Raw genomic sequence first — 19,323 nt, forward strand, 5'->3', positions numbered from 1 at the left:
TCAAACTAAGGAAATATTTCAAATCTACCCAAAATTCATATACCTGGACTGGGAGGGTATTTGGCAGTACTCCAAAACACCTCTTGCGAATTATCCCAATCATGTTTGAGGCTGCGTGCTACAACAGCACAGACCAGGACATACATCCTATTACTTCAATCAAATCGGTATGGGACTATTTAGAATCACAAAATATGCTGATTATTCTACAAAATCAGAGGATCTTCAGGATGGAACAGTGAAAGTGTGCGAAGATTGATAGACAGGTTTGTTATGAAATCATTCTAGGACTGTAAACAAAAACAAAAAAAGAAGAATATAGCCACTGTGTTTCAGCTACTCTCATATTAGGTCATGGGTGCTGTACAAGCAAACCAAACCTTGAACAGCAGAGTGGTTGCAGGCTTAAAAAAACAATTCTGGCATACACACACGGTAGGGTCTAGTTACTGGAGAGGAGGTGCTGAAGACCAGGAGCGAAGGCTTGGTGTAGTGCAGCCAAGTCTTTCTTGCATGTGCTCAATAAAGAAGTCTATCATAAGAATCTTATTTGAGGATACTTTATGACAGTGTAAGAAAAGGAACCTCAGAGAGATGCTGGAGAATCCAGAAGAGAGGCGGCTGCTTGAACATACAAAGGAGTATTTTCCAAGAGAAATATGCCTTCTGGTCTAAGCTGTTCTGGTAAAAATACTTGAACCTCATTACCTGTATCAATAACTGAGACTAATTGTTGTGTTGCTTACTTTTGTACTGCTCCTTTAATCATACACATTCTTTCTTATGTCATTACTGAATGTGGAATGTTACATATGTCATGTTGATGTGCATCCTTTGTAAGAGTCAGTTATTCATTGATGCTGATCTATGCTGGATTACTTGTACTGTGCTCTTCGATTAAATAAGCATCTACCTTAATCTTCCTTGGATTCATCTTCATTTCACTGGCGACGGGATTCGAAGAGCAGAACCCACGTGGGATACCTGATCTGATTTTAACATTTTTTTTTTTTTGGTTTACCTCATTTAACTGAGAAGGACGTTAAACAACTCTTGGACATGGTAAATATACAAAGTATTATTAGGATTCTACTCTCCGCCATTCCTCAAGGAAGAGGGTGGTTCCTTCGTGGCTTAAAGATTATATCACTAACAATAGTTAAGGGTTTATCACAAATTTTTGGTAGTATTTTTTATCACTTATTGTATGTTTTCTTATTCTTTTTTTTATTTTTTTTATTTTATTATTAGATAGGGGGATGTGTTGTGTTGCTTACTTTTGTACTGCTCCTTTAATCATACACATTCTTTCTTATGTCATTACTGAATGTGGAATGTTACATATGTCATGTTGATGTGCATCCTTTGTAAGAGTCAGTTATTCATTGATGCTGATCTATGCTGGATTACTTGTACTGTGCTCTTCGATTAAATAAGCATCTACCTTAATCTTCCTTGGATTCATCTTCATTTCACTAATACTACTTGAACCTCATTACCTGTATCAATAACTGAGACTAAATACTACTCGAACCTCATTACCGGTATCAATAACGGAGACTAATACTACTTGAGCCTTGTTACCTGTCTCAGTAACTGAGAATATTAACTACTTGAGCCTTGTTACTTTTATCAGTAACTAAGAATGTTAACTACTTAAGCCTTGTTACTTGTATCAGTAGTTGAGAATATTAACTACTTGAGTCTTGTTACTTTTATCAGTAACTAAGAATATTAACTACTTGAGATTTGTTACTTGTATCAGTAGTTGAGAATATTAACTACTTGAGTCTTGTTACTTTTATCAGTAACTAAGAATGTTAACTACTTTAGCCTTGTTACTTGTATCAGTAGTTGAGAATATTAACTACTTGAGTCTTGTTACTTTTATCAGTAACTATGTATATTAACTACTTGAGATTTGTTGCTTGTATCAGCAGTTGAGATTATTTACTACTAAGCCTGGTTACTTGCATTAGTAAATGAGAATATTAACTGACACACAGACACTGATCACAAAACTGTTGATCAAAGGGAGTGATAGGGAGTGGATTAATATACTTCTTGATCTGCCGGGGCGAACGTCCGCCTAACAGCATCTCTACTGTCCCTATGGTCAGAACGTGATGCGTCAATGCTTAGACTGTGTGCCCCAAGCTCCTGTTTGTGCTTATCAGAGATTTTGGTACTTGTTTTGTACAGAAGTATGTTTTTAAAAAACTGCTGTTCACAGCTGCGGCCACATGGGCTAACCATTAGAAGAAATGCCTTTGCCTCCTCAAGGGATCACTGGTTTCAAGGACCGTTTAACATAGTGTCTGTACACCTCATTACTCACACAAAGTAGTTTGTACAGATTTGCAGGGACACATTAGCTTTTCTCTTCAGAGGGAATAAGGGGCTCACCTGCTCAGTAAGCTGCAAGGCTCTGACTTTGTTACTGTATAAAGCAATATATTTTCTGTATTACCTTACCCACCTTTGGTCATGGCATCTCAACTTGGGAATGATAAGTGCAAAAAACAAGAGTGTGACTGTTAGTGGGTTGGTGATAAATGTATAGGAATGAATTGTGTTATTTGGGAGATTGTTGGTTTGGGTATCCAAAAGTTATTAAGCTAAATAAAAGAACATTTCTGGCATTTTCACAAGTCATCGAGCGGCGTTTGTTGTCATGGATCGGTGTTTGTGGTCGTGCTGTCCATATAATGCTTCTGAAATTTAAAACAAATTGTGACAAAACAGTACCACAGCCTGCTATACACACAACTATCTCATGGGCCGGTACTACTGCAAACAATTTATGGACCAAATGGAAAACCATCAAAGTGTTCAAGGATAAAATGTGCTGCTTGACCATCAGTGACCAGCAGGAGTCTTTTTCTAATAACATCATTAAGAGACACTGAAAGGGAGCAAACAATATCTGATTTTTACAGAATTGAATGTACTTACTTTTGTCCCCTGTTCCTGGAAAGATGGAGCGCTTGGATCGATCCTTTTTCTTTTTCTCCTCTGGGTTGGGCGGGAGTGGTTTGGAACCATGGTTCAAGGCGCCAGCGGGGTCTTTCATGCCACCTCCTATTAAAGTGCTTGTGTTTCTCATTGGAGGAGCTGGAGGTTTGTCTTCCATGTCCACACCATTGTCGGACATCTTCAACAATAGCGGCAATAACTGGAACACACAAATATAGACGTTTCAACCCAGGATCAACTGAAGCAACGTTTTGGACGCATTATTTTGTTACCTATCAAAAATTCTTTTTTAGCCATGATTGTCCACTAATATGATTTTGAGGGGATTCAGATCAAAAGGTTTTATCCAAATAGTTTGAAAGATCAAAAATGTTTGGAAAAAATGCCTGATAAAAAGTTTGAACTTTTCACCTGGATTGTTTTCTGTTCATGTCACTTAGGCTATTAGGGATATGGTCATGGTTAGTGTGATTTTTAGTGTTAAGATGCTGGCTAAGGAAATAGTTATTGCTCAGAAACAATTAAGGCTAATTTTAGGTTAAAGATCAGTGTGTAGGATTCGAATTCGGGTCAGAGATAGGGTTCGGATCAAAGACACCAGTGGGGTGAGATAGAGATGCTGTTAGGGTTAGAAGGTGTGATAAGGTGGGTTAGGAATGTTTGAATTAGGATACCTAGCATGGGATCCTGATATGGTGAGTAGGTGGGGAGTCTGTGGGTACCAGAAAAATAGAACGTGAAATGTGAAAAATAGAAACATTGTCGAACATTCTTGCTTTCACATTAGATGGCACTCAGTTTCCTTTTTTAATGTTACTTTATTGCATTTGTTCCAATAGAATTTAGTAACAGAAGTCCCATAACCCCCACCCTAACCCACCCCCAGCTACCCAGGGAGTTAAAATAGCTTACAAATGCAATTCATCATCACAAAGCAACAGTGCCCCCCTGACCTGGCACAATTATTAAATTGTTGTCACAAAAGCAACAAAGCAACTGCCTCAAGCTGCCAGTCCAAAGACCTTTCATGGCCCTTTGATGCTTTCAGGAGCCGGTGGAAATCTTAAATCATACGTTCTTATATAGCGCCTCTCACCGCAAGGTCTCAAGGCGCTTGCTTTGGGAACCCGTCCTGGCCTTTCCCTGCGAGATTACCCCTACTGGGCATCCCCAAGGTGAAGACCAGGCATCCCATCGCGGCGGGGCCGTAGTGGAGATTAAGCAAGCTATTGCCCAGAGTTGCAGAGTGTGAACCCTTGATTCGAGTAAGCACCGAGGCGAGAATTATCAAGTCCGTGAACATTTTGAGCTCAAGGCCCTGCCGCATCGGGGATTAAACCCTGGTCCCGGGGCTGACCTCTGCATCAGGGACTGCCTCCTCTAACCGGTGAGCCACACTTCTCCACATGTGGGCGACTCTTCTGGATTTTGAAGGTGTAGTGCCATAACAGGGTCCAAATGTTTTTGGGTCGTGACTGGAGAGCCATCGGTTTCCAATATGCGTTCAATTGCTCCTGGCAGTGCGGCCATATTGATGCGCCAATCTGTTGCCTTTAGAGGAGGGCCATAGTTAATTTCTATTCTTCTTTTCACCAGCAGCAATGAAAGAGCGGTGAACTTCCGAGAGGTAGGACATTGACTTCTTGATCAGACAGAGTATATGAGGATATGTTGATTACTAGGTTGTCTTCTTTTTCGGTTTTTCTACCCTCTGATTCAACGTTGTACTTCTCATTTCCCTGCTATCCGCTACTATTCATAAGACACATTTATGATTTAGGCAATGCATTTGTACATTTAATTTTTACTCTGTGGAGCATACTTAGATTGTATCATTATTATTTTTTTAGAATTCCCCTGACGAAGGACCATGTGTCCGAAATGCATTGGGCTATGATGTCATTATGTACAAAAGGAATTTGGATTTACATATGAAATGGAACTTCATGGATTTTGAAGAGAGATTCGTGTGAATTAAACATGAAGAACATGAACACAAAACTGGTTTAATTTATTGCGACATTTGAAGCACTTGTTAAAGAAACACGTTTGTTTCACTGAGGTTGTGCTCAGAGAGTTGGCACCTACCCTAGGTGTCACTAACCATTAGTTTGATTTCCACACCTTCTTTGTCAGGGGGTGATATCTTTGAAGCACACCACAACCAGCTTACCTTAATCACACATAGGAGTGCGTGACCCACACCTGAATACATATGGTTGACATCACATAGAGAAATACCAATAATTCATATACCGTGCCTGTGCACACTGATGGCGTAGCTCAGAATCCGGTACTGATAATTCACCCTGTTTAACAGGGAGTGTCAATATCTCACACTTCAACCTTTGCTGCAGAGGCCAAACGTACCACGTTCAACCTCAACCTCTGGAAAAAAACTTTAGTGAGGAGAATAGGAATGCTGTTAAATAGATAAAGAATCTTGGTCAGGATTACCATATTTACTAGCCCCACTCTACAGGTAAGCAATAGAGATAATTCTATCCAGACGGACATTTGATCTTCCAATCTTGCCATCACAGTCCTTAGTTTTCTTGTAGTACTACCTCAATGTCCCTGCTTATCTATATGCCAAGATATTTCACAGAAGTTTTGTGTCTCTCCGGTGGGTAATTTAGAGCACATTTAGAAAACGAAGAGATTAAAAGGAATATTATCAACTTGGCACAGTTAATGGTAATATCAGAGAGGAAATCAAATCTAATCTGATAAGAGGCCAGACATTCACAGTGTGGTCCCTCACCAAAAGAGTAACGCCATTCGCGCACAGCGAGACCAATGGGCATCTAGACATAAAGTTAAGACCCCGGTCAGCATTATGTTGACAGAGCATGATTGTTTATGGTTCCCTGGCTATCGCAAAGTGACAAGGGTCAGCTTTGGGGTGGGGGTGCCCTGTATAATGGTTTAAGAGTCTCAGCATCAGCTCAAAAGCCTGTGATTCAGGCAAATCACTTAAATCTCCCATAACCTACAAAAATGAATGTGTCCTTGTGTAACGTAACTGGCGCTCATGTAAAGCACTCCAATACCTTTGGGTCGCGTTCACGCGATACAAAGCTGCAGGGAGGGGCCAAATGACGAAAGACATGGATATCAGCCTATTTTGTTGCATGCGGGCACAGGATCACAATTCAGACGTTTCACCCATCTCATGAAACTGACACTAAAGGTCAAGCCTGGATAGCAATCTGAAAAAATACATTTACTCTGAAAAGTCAAATGCTTTGGCTGTGACTAAGAAGACTGCACTTAGTAGAGGGTCCAGTTGATGCTGGAGTGCGAAAAGTGTCTGGCTATTGTGTGATGTGGAGAACCCTGATAAAAATCCTGATTGGTCAGGCCAACAATGTGTGGAGAGAATGTATTTGTATTCTATTAGTCAGGAGTTTTGCTAAGTTTTTATTGTCAATATTAATGAGTGACAATGGGTGATCAGAATCACATTTGTCAGGTAGTTTGGCAGGTTTTGGTTGCGTGATCATTACCAATTCCCGAAGATTGGCAGGGAGAATCCCAAACTCATATGACTCTTCAAACATGGTCAAGAGCAGTGGAACCAAGAACAGAACATATTCTTTATAAAATTGGACCGTTGGGCCATCTGCCCCTTGGGTTCTCCTGCTAGGCAAATTATTTGCATTACTTTCAGGATTTCCTCAATGGTTATTGGCACATCCAGGTACTGTCAGTGTACATTGCGAGCTAAGCCAAGAGCGATCCTGTCAAAATGACTGGTATCTGATCTTCAGTTGAATTGGATTTAGAGTGATACAAATATGAGTAAAATCTAGGAATTTCTCCCAGGATCTCAGGTGCTTTGAAGGTCCTGGACACATCTTGAAAGCAGAATATAGTTAAGTCTAAGTTGGCCCGTGTACGCCTAATAAACTGGACAGGGTTTTAACTGGTCTATTTCCCTTTCCGTAGGTGCCAGCTCTTGCCTGCCTATTCACTTTGAGCTGTCTTGCTGAATTCATCTAGCTTGATTCGTACGTTTGTGAATATTCTCTCATCCAACAGATTTTAATAAAGTCATTGTAAATCTTGGTGTTTTCCCCCAAGCTTTACAGCTGGTTCAGAATAGCCTTAAAGATACCGGACTGCTTGGCTAGTCACGTACCCCAGATAACTATCTTTGAGGGCCCCCCAAGAACATGCTAACACTACTGAGAGAAATAATCTAATATCTCTTGTCTACTGTCCTTCCTGAGTCAAGGGTTTGCAAAGCCTCAGGGAAAAGTATCCAAGCACATGCTGTATGTTGAAGGCCAGGAATGTTTAGTTCTAATAGCACCGGTGAGCGATCTTATAAGGGTTCTAGGAAGGTATCCCATCCTGATAAACCATGGATCCATGTCTCTGGTGACGAGCCACTAGTCTAATCTGCACCATGAGACATGTTTAGATGAACAGCATGTCCCATCCAAGCCCACTCGATGTCTAATGTGCTATATGCTTACTAGGCAATTATCAGTCATGTTCCTCGCTAGCTGCCATGCAGCTAAGGGATGGGGATACCAAGTAATGCCAAAGTAGTCTTCTGGTGGCTCAACCACAACATTAAAGTCATACTCGTCCCCTGTACCCACCTCCCCCACTATATGTAGTGGATTCAACTCTGCATCCAGACTTACTTCTCAGTCAGACTTCTAAGAAGTAGTCTGGGCTGTCAACAGTTGTACCATTCATGCAGACTATCCTCTTCGTCCTGTTCCCCAGCATCGCATAGAGCATAACATATTTCCCCTCATCACCTGTATCCAACCACAGTGGATAGAGTGGAATTCATTCTGCACTATAAAGTACACAAGCCATGCGTAGGAGGTATAAGATGCCATGTAGTTTGTACTCAGCTATTTGGCCTGTATCACAGAAAATGTAACGTGTTAGGTGCATTTTTTGCAATAGACCAATGTCTATCTCGTGTCTGTGGAGGTAGGAGAGTACTTGCTTTGCTATCTTAGGGTTATTTAGCCCCCTAATATTCCAGGGCATCAGTTTAATCGGACGCATCTTCTACTTTGGGACATTTTTTTTAAATCAACCAGCAATTCTAAGCATGGGCCTGCACTCACAGGAGGATGTGACAATATGGCACGGCAGCACAGTAACAAATCAGAGCCTAACAAGCATCTGGGCATATCTAGGTTAAACGTGCACTCTCTGAGATGTCTCCCCCGAACTGTCAAAGGAAGTAACTAATACCACCCTCCTCCCTCCCACCTAGGGCATTACTACTATGAAATGGAACTGGGTCGCCTACAGCATTTGCAAACTAGGAACAACATACCCCAACCAAGAATAGTCATAACAGTGGGGTCAATAAAGTGGCATACCCCCAGGGGCAGGGGGATTTAAAAAAACAAGGTGAACGCTCAACTCAAGAGGGAGTTGGTGGCCGAAGGTGAAGTGCAGGTTCTCAAAGAAGAGTACAGGTAGTCGGCTGATATAGCATGCACAGACAGTCCAGTCCCTATGTTTGGAACACCAGACTAGATAGTGACACAGGAAGCAGCAAGGCCCATTTGACATGGGGACAGATGTCGAATCTCCCCTCCCCCTTGAGTCTACAACAGCGTAAGACAACACATACAGGCTCTGGGACCTGGGTGAGATGGGGAAAGCCGTCAGGTAGTAGGCAGGCATGCCCTTGGGGGCAGGGAGTTTGAGGGGATTGAACTTAGTTATAGACTGCATTGGTTTACCCTTGCCAAGCATATTTGACAAGTGCCCGTACTGTAACATAACATTATTTAGTGTAGGCCCTACAGCAGAAAACCAGGCGCTTCATACATAATGTGGAGATAAAGGAAATGGTGAGCAAAAACTGAAGAAGGTCCGTTATCATTAAACCACAAAGTATCCCTCATCAGCTAATACAACAAACATGATAATCCGGATTTTAACTATTAACTAACGTCAGTGCTCCAATGGTGGCCAGGAACTCTCCACCCCCAGTTGTCCCCAATTACAGGCTGAGCATCTCTTTCGGTTACCAGAGATTACTTTGTTGGCCTGGTGGGGATCCAAAAAAATGTGTGATCTACAATGCATCATAATGCATACTTTGGCAGGGTATAGGAGGGCATACTGCACACAGCATTTCACGAAACATTTTCTGTGCACTACTTGAACTGAGATGGCGAAGTCAGGGAGATTGAGTTGCCACTGTAATTGAGATCTCTGTGCTCCATGGCAAGGCGTATGGTAGTAAAATTTACAGTAGTAAATTTTACAGGAGTAACCCATATACCCATGTGGGAACAGGGTACATTTTGAATCAGACAACAATATCCCATAGGGGTTATTTTAGAAAATTACATCTGTACTACATTAGTGGTCACAATTACACCAAGAAAATTCGTACCACACAATTATATTTCAATTTGTATTGATTCAAACTCAATGTACAAAAGACAGCATCAAGTATGCATCATAAAAGTGCTTAGAAGAGTGCAAAGTGAACCCATAGTGCTTGTGAAAATCAAGGTCAATGGTGAAAAATGAAACACAAAGTGAAGGAAAAACAACGTCAAAAAAGAAGATATGTCCAATTAATATTGTGTATGAGTTTTATCAGTCCACCAAATTGTGATCTTTAAAACTGAGCATGCGCAAAATGATAGGGTGGGCCAGGGCACCAGGGGGAGAGTGTGGACCCAGGGATCGATGTGCCTTCTCAACTGAAATCATTGTGGTGAATTCGGCCTCAGCAAATACGGTTTTTAATATTAGCTTTGCAAATTCATCATGTTGGTGAACTCTGCAACTCCCATGATTTGCAGGTTACCGCGGCATGATTTGGCTTCCAGGTCTTCAATCTAAGACTTTATGATATGCAGCACTTTTTCCATTCGTATCAGTTTCTCACTGTGTTCTTTTGTGCAGTCTTCCTTGTCTGCAAACCATTGTTCTAGGTGTCCAATGCGATTATAGTTGCTACCAACTCATTCTTTCATGTGATCCATGTATATTCTGGAATTGATTTCGTCCAAGCTGCGCTTCATGTCAATCAGGAGTAAAAGGAGATCCAGCTTGTCACCTTCCCGCCCCCCCGCCCACTCTCCCCCACCCCGGCAAGAAACTGGGATGACATATGCTCGAGTGGGGCATCTTATGTAGTAGATCTACTGTGTGTCAGATGCCAAAAGAACAATTGATGAACAGAATGCAGAACAATGTCATACATTCACCCCAGTACAGAGATATGGGCATAAATCCATTGTTTCTTTGCTCACCATACCATTCCAGCCATATGCAAATCAGTCTTGACCCTGCACCCAATAGGAATAGTCCAGCACAAACTGCCAGGCCAGGTCCTCCACTGGAAAAAAGCCCCCTTGGACAGGTTTTGGGGTATCAACTGGGGTGGGGTGGGGTGGTGAGCAAAAGAATAATGGATTTAACCCAGATCCTTGTGACTGGGGGTGAATGTTTGCATTGTACAGCATTCCGTCCATCAATTGTTTCTTTTGCATATGTCGCCCTAAGTGGGAATTGTATGCCCAGGCGTGGGTCCCGTGCTCACAGCACCACTAGATTCAATTTAGCCTGGCTGTTGAAGGGTGATGCCCTGAAACCTGTCCCAGGATGCTTGTTTCCGGTCCAGGGAGGACCTGGCTTGGCAGTTCGGGCTGGACTGTTCCCACAAGGAACAGGGTCAAGACTTATTTGCATATGGCTGGGTCCAAACTGGGGTGGTGCTGTGGGAAAAAGAATGATGGATTTAACCCAGATCCTTGTGACTGGGGGTGAATGTTTGCATTGTCCAGCATTCCGTCCATCAAATGTTTTTTTTGCTTAAGTCAAATACCAGCTTCGCCGGTTTACAATCTTGTTTGTTTATAGTGAAGCATATGGGTGGGGCACAGTATTTATAAGTCTAGCAGTGGCAACGGGCGCCAACAGAGGCACCTAGAGTTATCCCACTTGATAATCACTAGGGATCAGTCTGGGGGGATATGAGGCCAACCATTAATGCTAAAGGTGAGTGGAGAGAGGAGGGCAGAAACAGCACCTGAAGCACCACAAGGTCAATGTGGCAGTCAGCAGACACCAGTCCCCAACACCCCACAACTTACAGAGGCCAGGTCCATCCTCCGGGATAGCATCTCATGACTTCTTATCCGAACCCGGAGCCATAGGAGCACAAGCAATCTCCACAGTGCACAAATATCAGGCGATCTGATGGAAGTTCACGCCTATCATCCAAGGGCATGGTACTCCAACAGGACCCATTTCAGAAGCACCCAGCCATGTCGTCGAGCAGGGGAGGCAACCTCTAGCTGACACCGGGCCCAAACACTTCTCACTACTCACGGAAGCTGATCCCATCTTCCAGGTCAGAACCTCACAATATTCTATCCCAGCCCGAGGGTGGTAGTCAATGGGGGCCTAAGCAGACCAGGTATTCGAGATCTATACCACACCACTATCAGACAAACTGATGGAAGTGCAGGGGAGTCATTTAAGGGGGTGGGCCTGACTGGGGGCCATCTCATAAGTACTCAACTGTGTCGTCTAGCGGGGGAGGTAATCTCTAACCACTGTACATACAATGTAATGGGATCTGCATCATGTGACTTGCGACACACCGCCTGCGGGCCCTGGCCAGCCAGCATTGCTATGATCATACCATGCAATCATGGACTTCATCACGTCTCACTTGCTCAGGTCAAAATGTCAGCCCTGTCCTCAACCAATACACCAAGCTGACAAGTGGGCACAAACATGAATATTCTTCAGAAGCAGGCTGGATCTTTCGACAGGTTTCTTGCATAGTCTGTGAAGTTATTTCACAAAATCATAGGCATACCTGTCAACTTGTTGACTAAAATAAGGGTGAATGTATTCATTTAACTAGGGCTTTCCATTATGGTCAATGGAGAAAGAACATTTTTGGGAGAGAGATGCATAATTGACATCATTGAAGTATTTGGAGGCATACTGTTTGGCAGGAGGGTAAGCAAAGAAAAGAGTATGGCACCTACCAAATGAGGGTCAGTCGACAGGTATGTGTAATGGCAGTGGAAGGCATACTACGCTCTCACACTCACCTTGAGGACTTCAGAGGAAATGACAACACAAAACCATCCGACCTGCAGTACACTATCTTTAAGAAAATCTGCATGACCAATTCGAGGCTGCAGCATTTTCAGTATACAATTATTAGTGACGTGCACAAACTACCAGCTATTAAAGATATCAAAATATTAAATCACTCTCACTTGCAAAACCTCCGAACTCACATAGGTTAAATCGCAGTCATTACAAAAGGGTGGATGTAAACTAAACAACACACATTAAAAATAAACTCCTTGCCTACAACTCTAATTTACATTTTTAGGTCGAGCATTCGAGACCTCGGGGATATACTTTAATATATACTTATCTTATACTTATATGTGTATGTACTTTGTGAGCTCTGGAGATCAGCCCTAGGACTGGTCTGCTTCTGCTTAGGGACTTTTTTTCTGTTCAACTGCCTCTATTTAACTGTGTTGATAGAAAGCGACTAGTAGAGGTCAGTAAAATACCAGAATTGCTTTCTGCTGAGGGACTTTCTTTTTTTGTTTTTCTGGCAACTGCTTCTATTTAACTTTCTTGATAGAAAACGACCAGCAGGTCAGTAAAATACCAGAATCACTTTAGCATTCTCTAGATTCCAGTCCATAGAAATGGTCTTCCACGAGCCCCTGTAGACAATATTTTTTTCAAATCTTGTATTTTCAGTGATATGACCACCGAAGGCCCTGATTTTATAATAAAAACAGAGCTTTGGACTATACCATTTCCCTCTGAAACAATATTTCTCTCCATGTGTTCCCATACCTGGCGTGTCACGCAGTTTGGTGCTTACTTTACCTCCATATTAAAGAACAGTAGCTGTTTCAGCACCCACGCTAATGTGCTGCATAGCTAAATACATATAAGGTCCCAAAGGCAAGACCGATTGCATTGCAAATGCTTGTTTTCATTATGTCAGACATAATCCCCAAAACATCCCTTCCCGATCCAAACACAGCCTTAGAAAATACATTCTGGTTAGAGATCATTGATTTCTTGGCTATGGAGTAGATATTTTCACAGGCACAAAGCAGACCAAAGTGACTTTAGGAAACAACACTGCAGGGGAGGGTGGAGAGGGGGCAGGTGAGGGTTGCAATTGAGGCTTAAATTGTAACTATTAAATAGCCACAAACATATACCCCATACATACGTTTCCTTGTTGTTTTAAAGTTAAGTGACATTAGCATTAAATTAAGCTTCCATCAGAACTCGGATTGTATAATTCACTTAAAAACGTATATCATATACAACATTAAAAGTCCTCAACCTGCTACATAGCTGGACTTTCATTGAAACTTATCTCCTCGGAACGCCTTACCGTTGCAGCACCCAGAGATGTTCACACTCGGGGGTCCATCTACCAGCGAGTTGTCTTTTCTCCTTCAGCAATGGAACTCGTCTGTCTGCCAAAAATGGAAAACGATCAAGTTAGGTATGCAGAGCATTAGGTCTCATCTTGCCAAAGTACCAACGCATCCTGCAACTCTTACACTAAAAATGGCGGCATTTATTTTGGCATGAAACTCCAAAACCTACTCACAAGAGCTCCCCATCTTCATCCATGACTGATGCCATGAAGTAGGACCACCACACCACTAAACTTCAGAAACATGGTCGGGGCCACCCAGACCAAAATCATGTTTTTCAGAAAGAAATTGGGCCTTTTGGAGAATTGTTGAATTTCATATCAAGAACTACCTATTGTAAATTTCTCAATTTAAATCAAAAGTTTACATTTCCATAGGGCCCTTAAAAACTGCAGTTTTTTTCCTAATTCTCGGGCTTCGACACAACTGTTTTCTATACTCTGTTAGCACTGGGATACCTAAACAGGACACTGTTGTGCTACAGAAGCACAGTTAATTCATTCATTCATACTCGTGTGCATCTGCAGTCCAGCAACAAGTTGTTAGCATGACATACATAAAAGCCTCCAGATGGCCACCCTGTATCGGTACACAGTCGACCTACCACATAACAAGGAGCAGCAGATCACACTGTGCCAGGGCACTGCCAGCCTCTAACTGGGATTGCTCACATCCAAATTCAGCAAAACATCTCGTGTTCCTAATATCCATGTTGTTATTGCTGAGGTGCAAGGGAAGAGGAAAACCACAAACCAAATGCCAGCTTTTCATTTGACCAAGGAATGCGGGCATGACACACTCGGATGACTCCTTCCCTCGGAGATGCCAGCCCTGCTGGCTTGGCAGGAGTCTCAAGAGCTACAGTGGGGCCTGTGTCTACCAACAGAAGCCACAGCCCTCCAGGGAGAGTGCGCCTGCACCCTCACGCCGCAACCACAAGACGCATGACAAACTGAACCCAGTGAACGAAGCGCATGTTGTTCAAGAAAAGCCTTTTTAGAAAACAAAACGGCAACAAAAAAATAATTTAAAAAGCTTCCTATTTTCCTTAAAGCAGGTACCCAATTTTTCACTGATCCGGACCAAATACAAAGGGGAGAGGATGTGGTCTCATGGCTAGAGCTTCCGACTTTGGAGCTGGAAAACCGAGGTTCGAGCCTGGGGGTCGACTCCACATTCTGCGATTCTGGGCAAATCACTTAATGAATGATAACTTAACTGGTACTCATGTAAAGCGCTCCAATACCTTTGCGTCGAGTTTGCGCTATATACATCTTCAAAAAAGAGGACCGTTGCCTCGAATGCTTCCTCATCTGAGCCCACATCCACTCTGCATAAAAGTAACTTATGCTGGAATTCAGCTCTTTCCTTGTTCCTTTGTGCACCACTCCATTTTTAGGTTTTAGCTACTGTTTTACATATGGGCAGACCTGCTGATCCCAATACATGGGTACAAAAGGGGGTGGTGATAGACGGAGCATCTGAACCAATCAAACACTCGCACCTAGTCAACAGTTTTGGGTTTAATCCATCACCGTTCTTTAGCCCACTCTGCCACCCCAGTTCAGACATGGCCATATGCAAATCAGTCTGACCCTGTGCCTCATGGGAACAGTCCAGCCCGACCTGCCAAGCCTTACCTTGCCTTCCCTGTACCGGAAACAAGCTTCCTAGGACCGGTTTCTGACATTACAGCCGTCTTCAGCCAGGCTTGCTTGAATGCAGTGGCAAAGTGAGCAAGGGACTCCTGTCTGAGCATACCCTGCCAACTTATGGCGAACAAAGCGGTACAAAAGGGGGTGGAGATGGACGGAGCATCTGAACCAATCAAACACTCACACCCAGTCAACAGATCTGGGTTTAATCCATCACCGTTCTTTAGCCCACTCTGCCACCCCAGTTCAGACATGGCCATATGCAAATCAGTCTGACCCTGTGCCTCATGCCACTGGATTCAAGCAAGCCTGGCTTAAGACGGCTGTAATGCCAGAAACCGGTCCTAGGAAGCTTATTTCCGGTCCAGGGAAGGCATGGCTTGGCAGTTCGGGCTGGACTGTTCCCATGAGGCACAGGGTCAGACTGATTTGCATATGGCCATGTCTGAACTGGGGTGGCAGAATGGGCTAAAGAACGGTGATGGATTAAACCCAGATCTGCTGTCTGGGTGTGGGTGTGAGTGTTTGATTGGTTCAGATGCTCAGTCCATCACCACCCCCTTTTGTACCGCTTTGTTGCCAATACATAACATATACTTGGAGTATTGACATAGACTGAGATGAGGTAACCCACACTCATCCAATATACAAAGAAAAGAAATCGCTGACAGAGGTGTAGTGTGTAGCAATGTCAAGTATGCAGAGCGGAAGAGGCATGACATCCTAGAAGGAGGTATGGGGCTGTGTAAGAATCTCTAACTTGTTACATCTTTTATGCTCCAATCACTTTTCGCATGAGTCACATTGAAGTGCATCTGGCACTCACAACCCTTTTGGAATGACTGTATTCACTGCATGTAGAGTAGTGAGACATCTCACCTTCTTTCACAGCTCCATCCTTTGGCAGCATCCAGGACAAGTTTCTATGGTCGATGTCATGCCTCTGCAATTTTACTGACTTGACTCTACTAAACACTGCCTGTCTCCATCAGTGCTTCCCTATCTTCGAATATTGGATGAGTGCGGATTACCTAATCGCACTCTTTTGATCCGATATGCACACATAAATGCTTTACATTTTTAATTTCATTATCAACCTTGCTTTTAACCCATTGAGTGCTCATGACGAGCTGAGCTCATCATGAGGCACGGTTGAGCTGCACTCATGACGAGCTGAGCTCGTCACGAACATTGGAACGTTCGCACGCTGGATAATTACCCTGCTGTGCTAAACGTTCAAAAACGGGTGTGGCTGTGACGAGCTCAGCTCGTCATGAGTGCAGCTCCACTGTGCCTCATGACGAGCTGAGCTCGTCACAAGAACAGCGGCGCCGTGCGCGGCCCCCTCCCCCCGCACAGCAGGGGGAAAACACCCCGCAGAGAAGGGGTTAACTAAGTTAATTTTATTGTCACCATCATTCTGAACTGCTTCGCCGATGCACTGTACCTAAAGTGTTTTTTGTTTTACTTAAAAAAAACAGACATCCACGTTATTTTGTAAGCACTCGCACCACGCACTCGCCCGCCTATAGGTTAACAAAAGTGATTTTTTTTGGTAGGGTGAGTCATTCACAATGGCTTTCTTCTGATTTTGTAGCCAGTATTCTAACACACCCAGACGACATTAGGTCAGAAAAAGTAATCTATATTCATTTATGGCTTATGCTATAATTGTAAGTTTATGCTACTCCTGAGAATAATGAATTAGATTTGCTGGAATACTGGTTGCACCATGCTGACTTTTAAGTTTTTTGTCATGGGCTATGCAAGAACACTGTATATAAACCCTGGCATATGGGGGGGTGAACAGTTGATTTTGGTCTCTATTAGGGATGCTGACCGATTTCCAACAGATTTTGCCACGCATTTGAGAATTTGTCTAGATTTACTTTTTGCCTATTATTTTGTACTATTTATATTACTGAGCGCCTTCGTGGCAAATGATATCAATGTATTTTAATGAGATTGCTACTACATTTGCATGTTTCAAATTTCTGTATTGCACTTTAACTTTTATTAGAACATTGGAATGTTGGGAGCTCCATTGAAAACAATGGAGTGCTCCGGGCTTATAATGGCTGGTAAAAGCCTGGAGCTTCAACATTCCAATGTTTCTTTGTTCACAGCTCTGGTTGTGAACAAAGGCTTCAGGGAGCCTGAGGGGATTCCAATCCCCTCATGCTTCCATAACGCTTTGTTTTTTTTGGTAAGAACATTCTGCCCTCTAGTGGCAGAATGTTCTTATAGCCCTTCGTACCTGGGCTAACCGGCTATTAAAGTCCCTCTCCCTTGTTAAAGGCCCTCGCCTTCGGCTTGGGCCTTTAACGCTGGAGAGGGCCTTTAATAGCCGGTACAGCCCTCTACGGCGGGCTATAAGGCTAAAATAAGCCTGCACAGTGTTTTAGGTCTCGACCTACTAAAGCAATGCTTGTTTTTGTCGAGATTATATCATGCAGTCCGAAAAGTCTACCTAGCTGCTAGCTGCGGATAGCGTACAGTTCATGTGAGTGATGGAGCAAGGTGAAGAACAAGATTTTGTTCAAACTTGTGAAGTTAATTTCCCATAACAATAATTAAATTAATAAGCTTGTGGTGAAATTACTAATCAACTTAGTTTAAGAATACATTCATCAATACACGCAGGATAAACTAATGTGCTTTATGTTGCATACGCAAAGGAAAAAATAATAAACTAATCTTGTCTATTGTCTTTGTCAGTATTAAATGCGGCAGTTAAATTAATGGCATGTGCTTATTTTGTGTGCTTATGTTATGTTTTTTCTGTGATGAAGAGCTTATGGAGTTTGTGCTGTTCAAAAAGGAAAAGTAATTATAATACTGCTTGATTGTGCTTATTGCTAGGTAACATAATTAACAGGATTAATTACTAAAGGGGGCGGGTAACAGAATGGGTCTCAATTCTTTAATTAATTGATGTCTTGTGTTTGTTTAATAATAGTTTCCAAAGTGAGACCTAAAGGTGGTTCAGAAAATATGGCTGACAGAGCTGCAGACGCAAAACCTTGTCCAGAGTGAAGTCTTTGCACATGCGTAGCTGTGAAGATTTTTACTACACGGTCATCGTTAATTGAAAAAGCAGTTCTTTGGTCGTGTTTGAACGTGCTCATGGAAAAAAGGCTCAAGGACAGGAACTTAAAGTGTCTGCCAAGGCTAGGAAGTAAATGTTCGAAACTCGAGGAAAAAGTAACTTTCTTGAGGAAGCTGAAAGATGTGGAAATGAAAGACAATAGGGCTTATTTGAAGACTGGACTTGGTCAAGGATCGAAGATGACCTAATACATTTTATCATGGACTGACACAGGACAGCCAATGAAAAGCTCGGATTTGCTTAAAAGAATGTAAAAAGTAGAAAGTTTAGCTAGAGAAAAAGGTATAAAACCTGACACAATGAGCAGGGAAAAAACTCTTACTTTCCGATTCCTGAATGACGTGACATGCTGTTGGAACTTTGGTGCATGTAAGGACAGCAGACTTTAAATGATTTTTCCGTTTTAGGTGAAGTGAGAAATAGTCAGGGAAATAGATTTAGGGAATGGAAACTGTTATTGTGCTAATACTTTGTTTTTCTGAGCTTGCTTTGAAAATGTCAGTATTAATTTATTTCCTTATATAAATGCTGCTTTCTTAATTGCTTATAAAATAAAGATTTTAAAACGTAAATGCTTTTTCTTTATGAAAAATAAAGTTAATAAATTAGATTTGAAGTGACAAGCTGGTCTTGTTTATTCATGGTCTAGTTTCCATCAGTTGATCCAATCGCCTTAGTGGTCTGATTAATAAATAATAAATGTTTAAAACCATGGTAAAGAAAGATAAACTGCAGTTGTATATAATATTGTAAATAATATGTGAGTAGTTTAATTAATCATACCACCTGATTCAGTTGCTCAAAATTGTCTCATTGGTATTATGGGCCTTTATTTGTGTTTCATGATTAATGGTGAGTATTGAGGTGTTAGGTAGCGTTTATGAGACAGTTTTTCAATTAGAGCGCTGGATCATGAGCGAAGCACGTGCACAGCAAACACCATCTGCCTCCGCATCGGACTTCAAAGGAAGCCGCTCCCCCCCCCCATAAGACATCAAAGGAAGCCGCTCCCACGCCACACTTTTTTTTCTTTTAGCCCTCCATGGGAGTGCATGCTTTTTGCTCTCTCCCTATGCGCTGATTCCCCCTTCACACCCATACATACTATGTTGCTCTCTTGCCC

General features: G+C 42.4%; 1 protein-coding gene across 1 annotated transcript in view; it reads right to left on the reverse strand.

The window, feature by feature from the left end:
• The window catches only part of PAK1 (p21 (RAC1) activated kinase 1), a 357,978-nt gene that overhangs the window by 217,448 nt on the left and 121,207 nt on the right, over positions 1-19,323 (reverse strand). Inside the window, exons 2-3 of the mRNA XM_086933892.1 lie at positions 13,388-13,472; positions 2,956-3,175 (exon numbers count right to left, since the gene is read on the reverse strand). Coding sequence (XP_086790018.1) covers positions 2,956-3,154 — 199 coding nt within the window. The 5' untranslated portion in view covers positions 3,155-3,175; positions 13,388-13,472. The remainder of the gene's footprint in view (positions 1-2,955; positions 3,176-13,387; positions 13,473-19,323) is intronic.

Source organism: Lissotriton vulgaris, chromosome 8, assembly GCF_964263255.1.
Source record: "Lissotriton vulgaris chromosome 8, aLisVul1.2, whole genome shotgun sequence".
NCBI classification, from domain to species: domain Eukaryota; kingdom Metazoa; phylum Chordata; class Amphibia; order Caudata; family Salamandridae; genus Lissotriton; species Lissotriton vulgaris.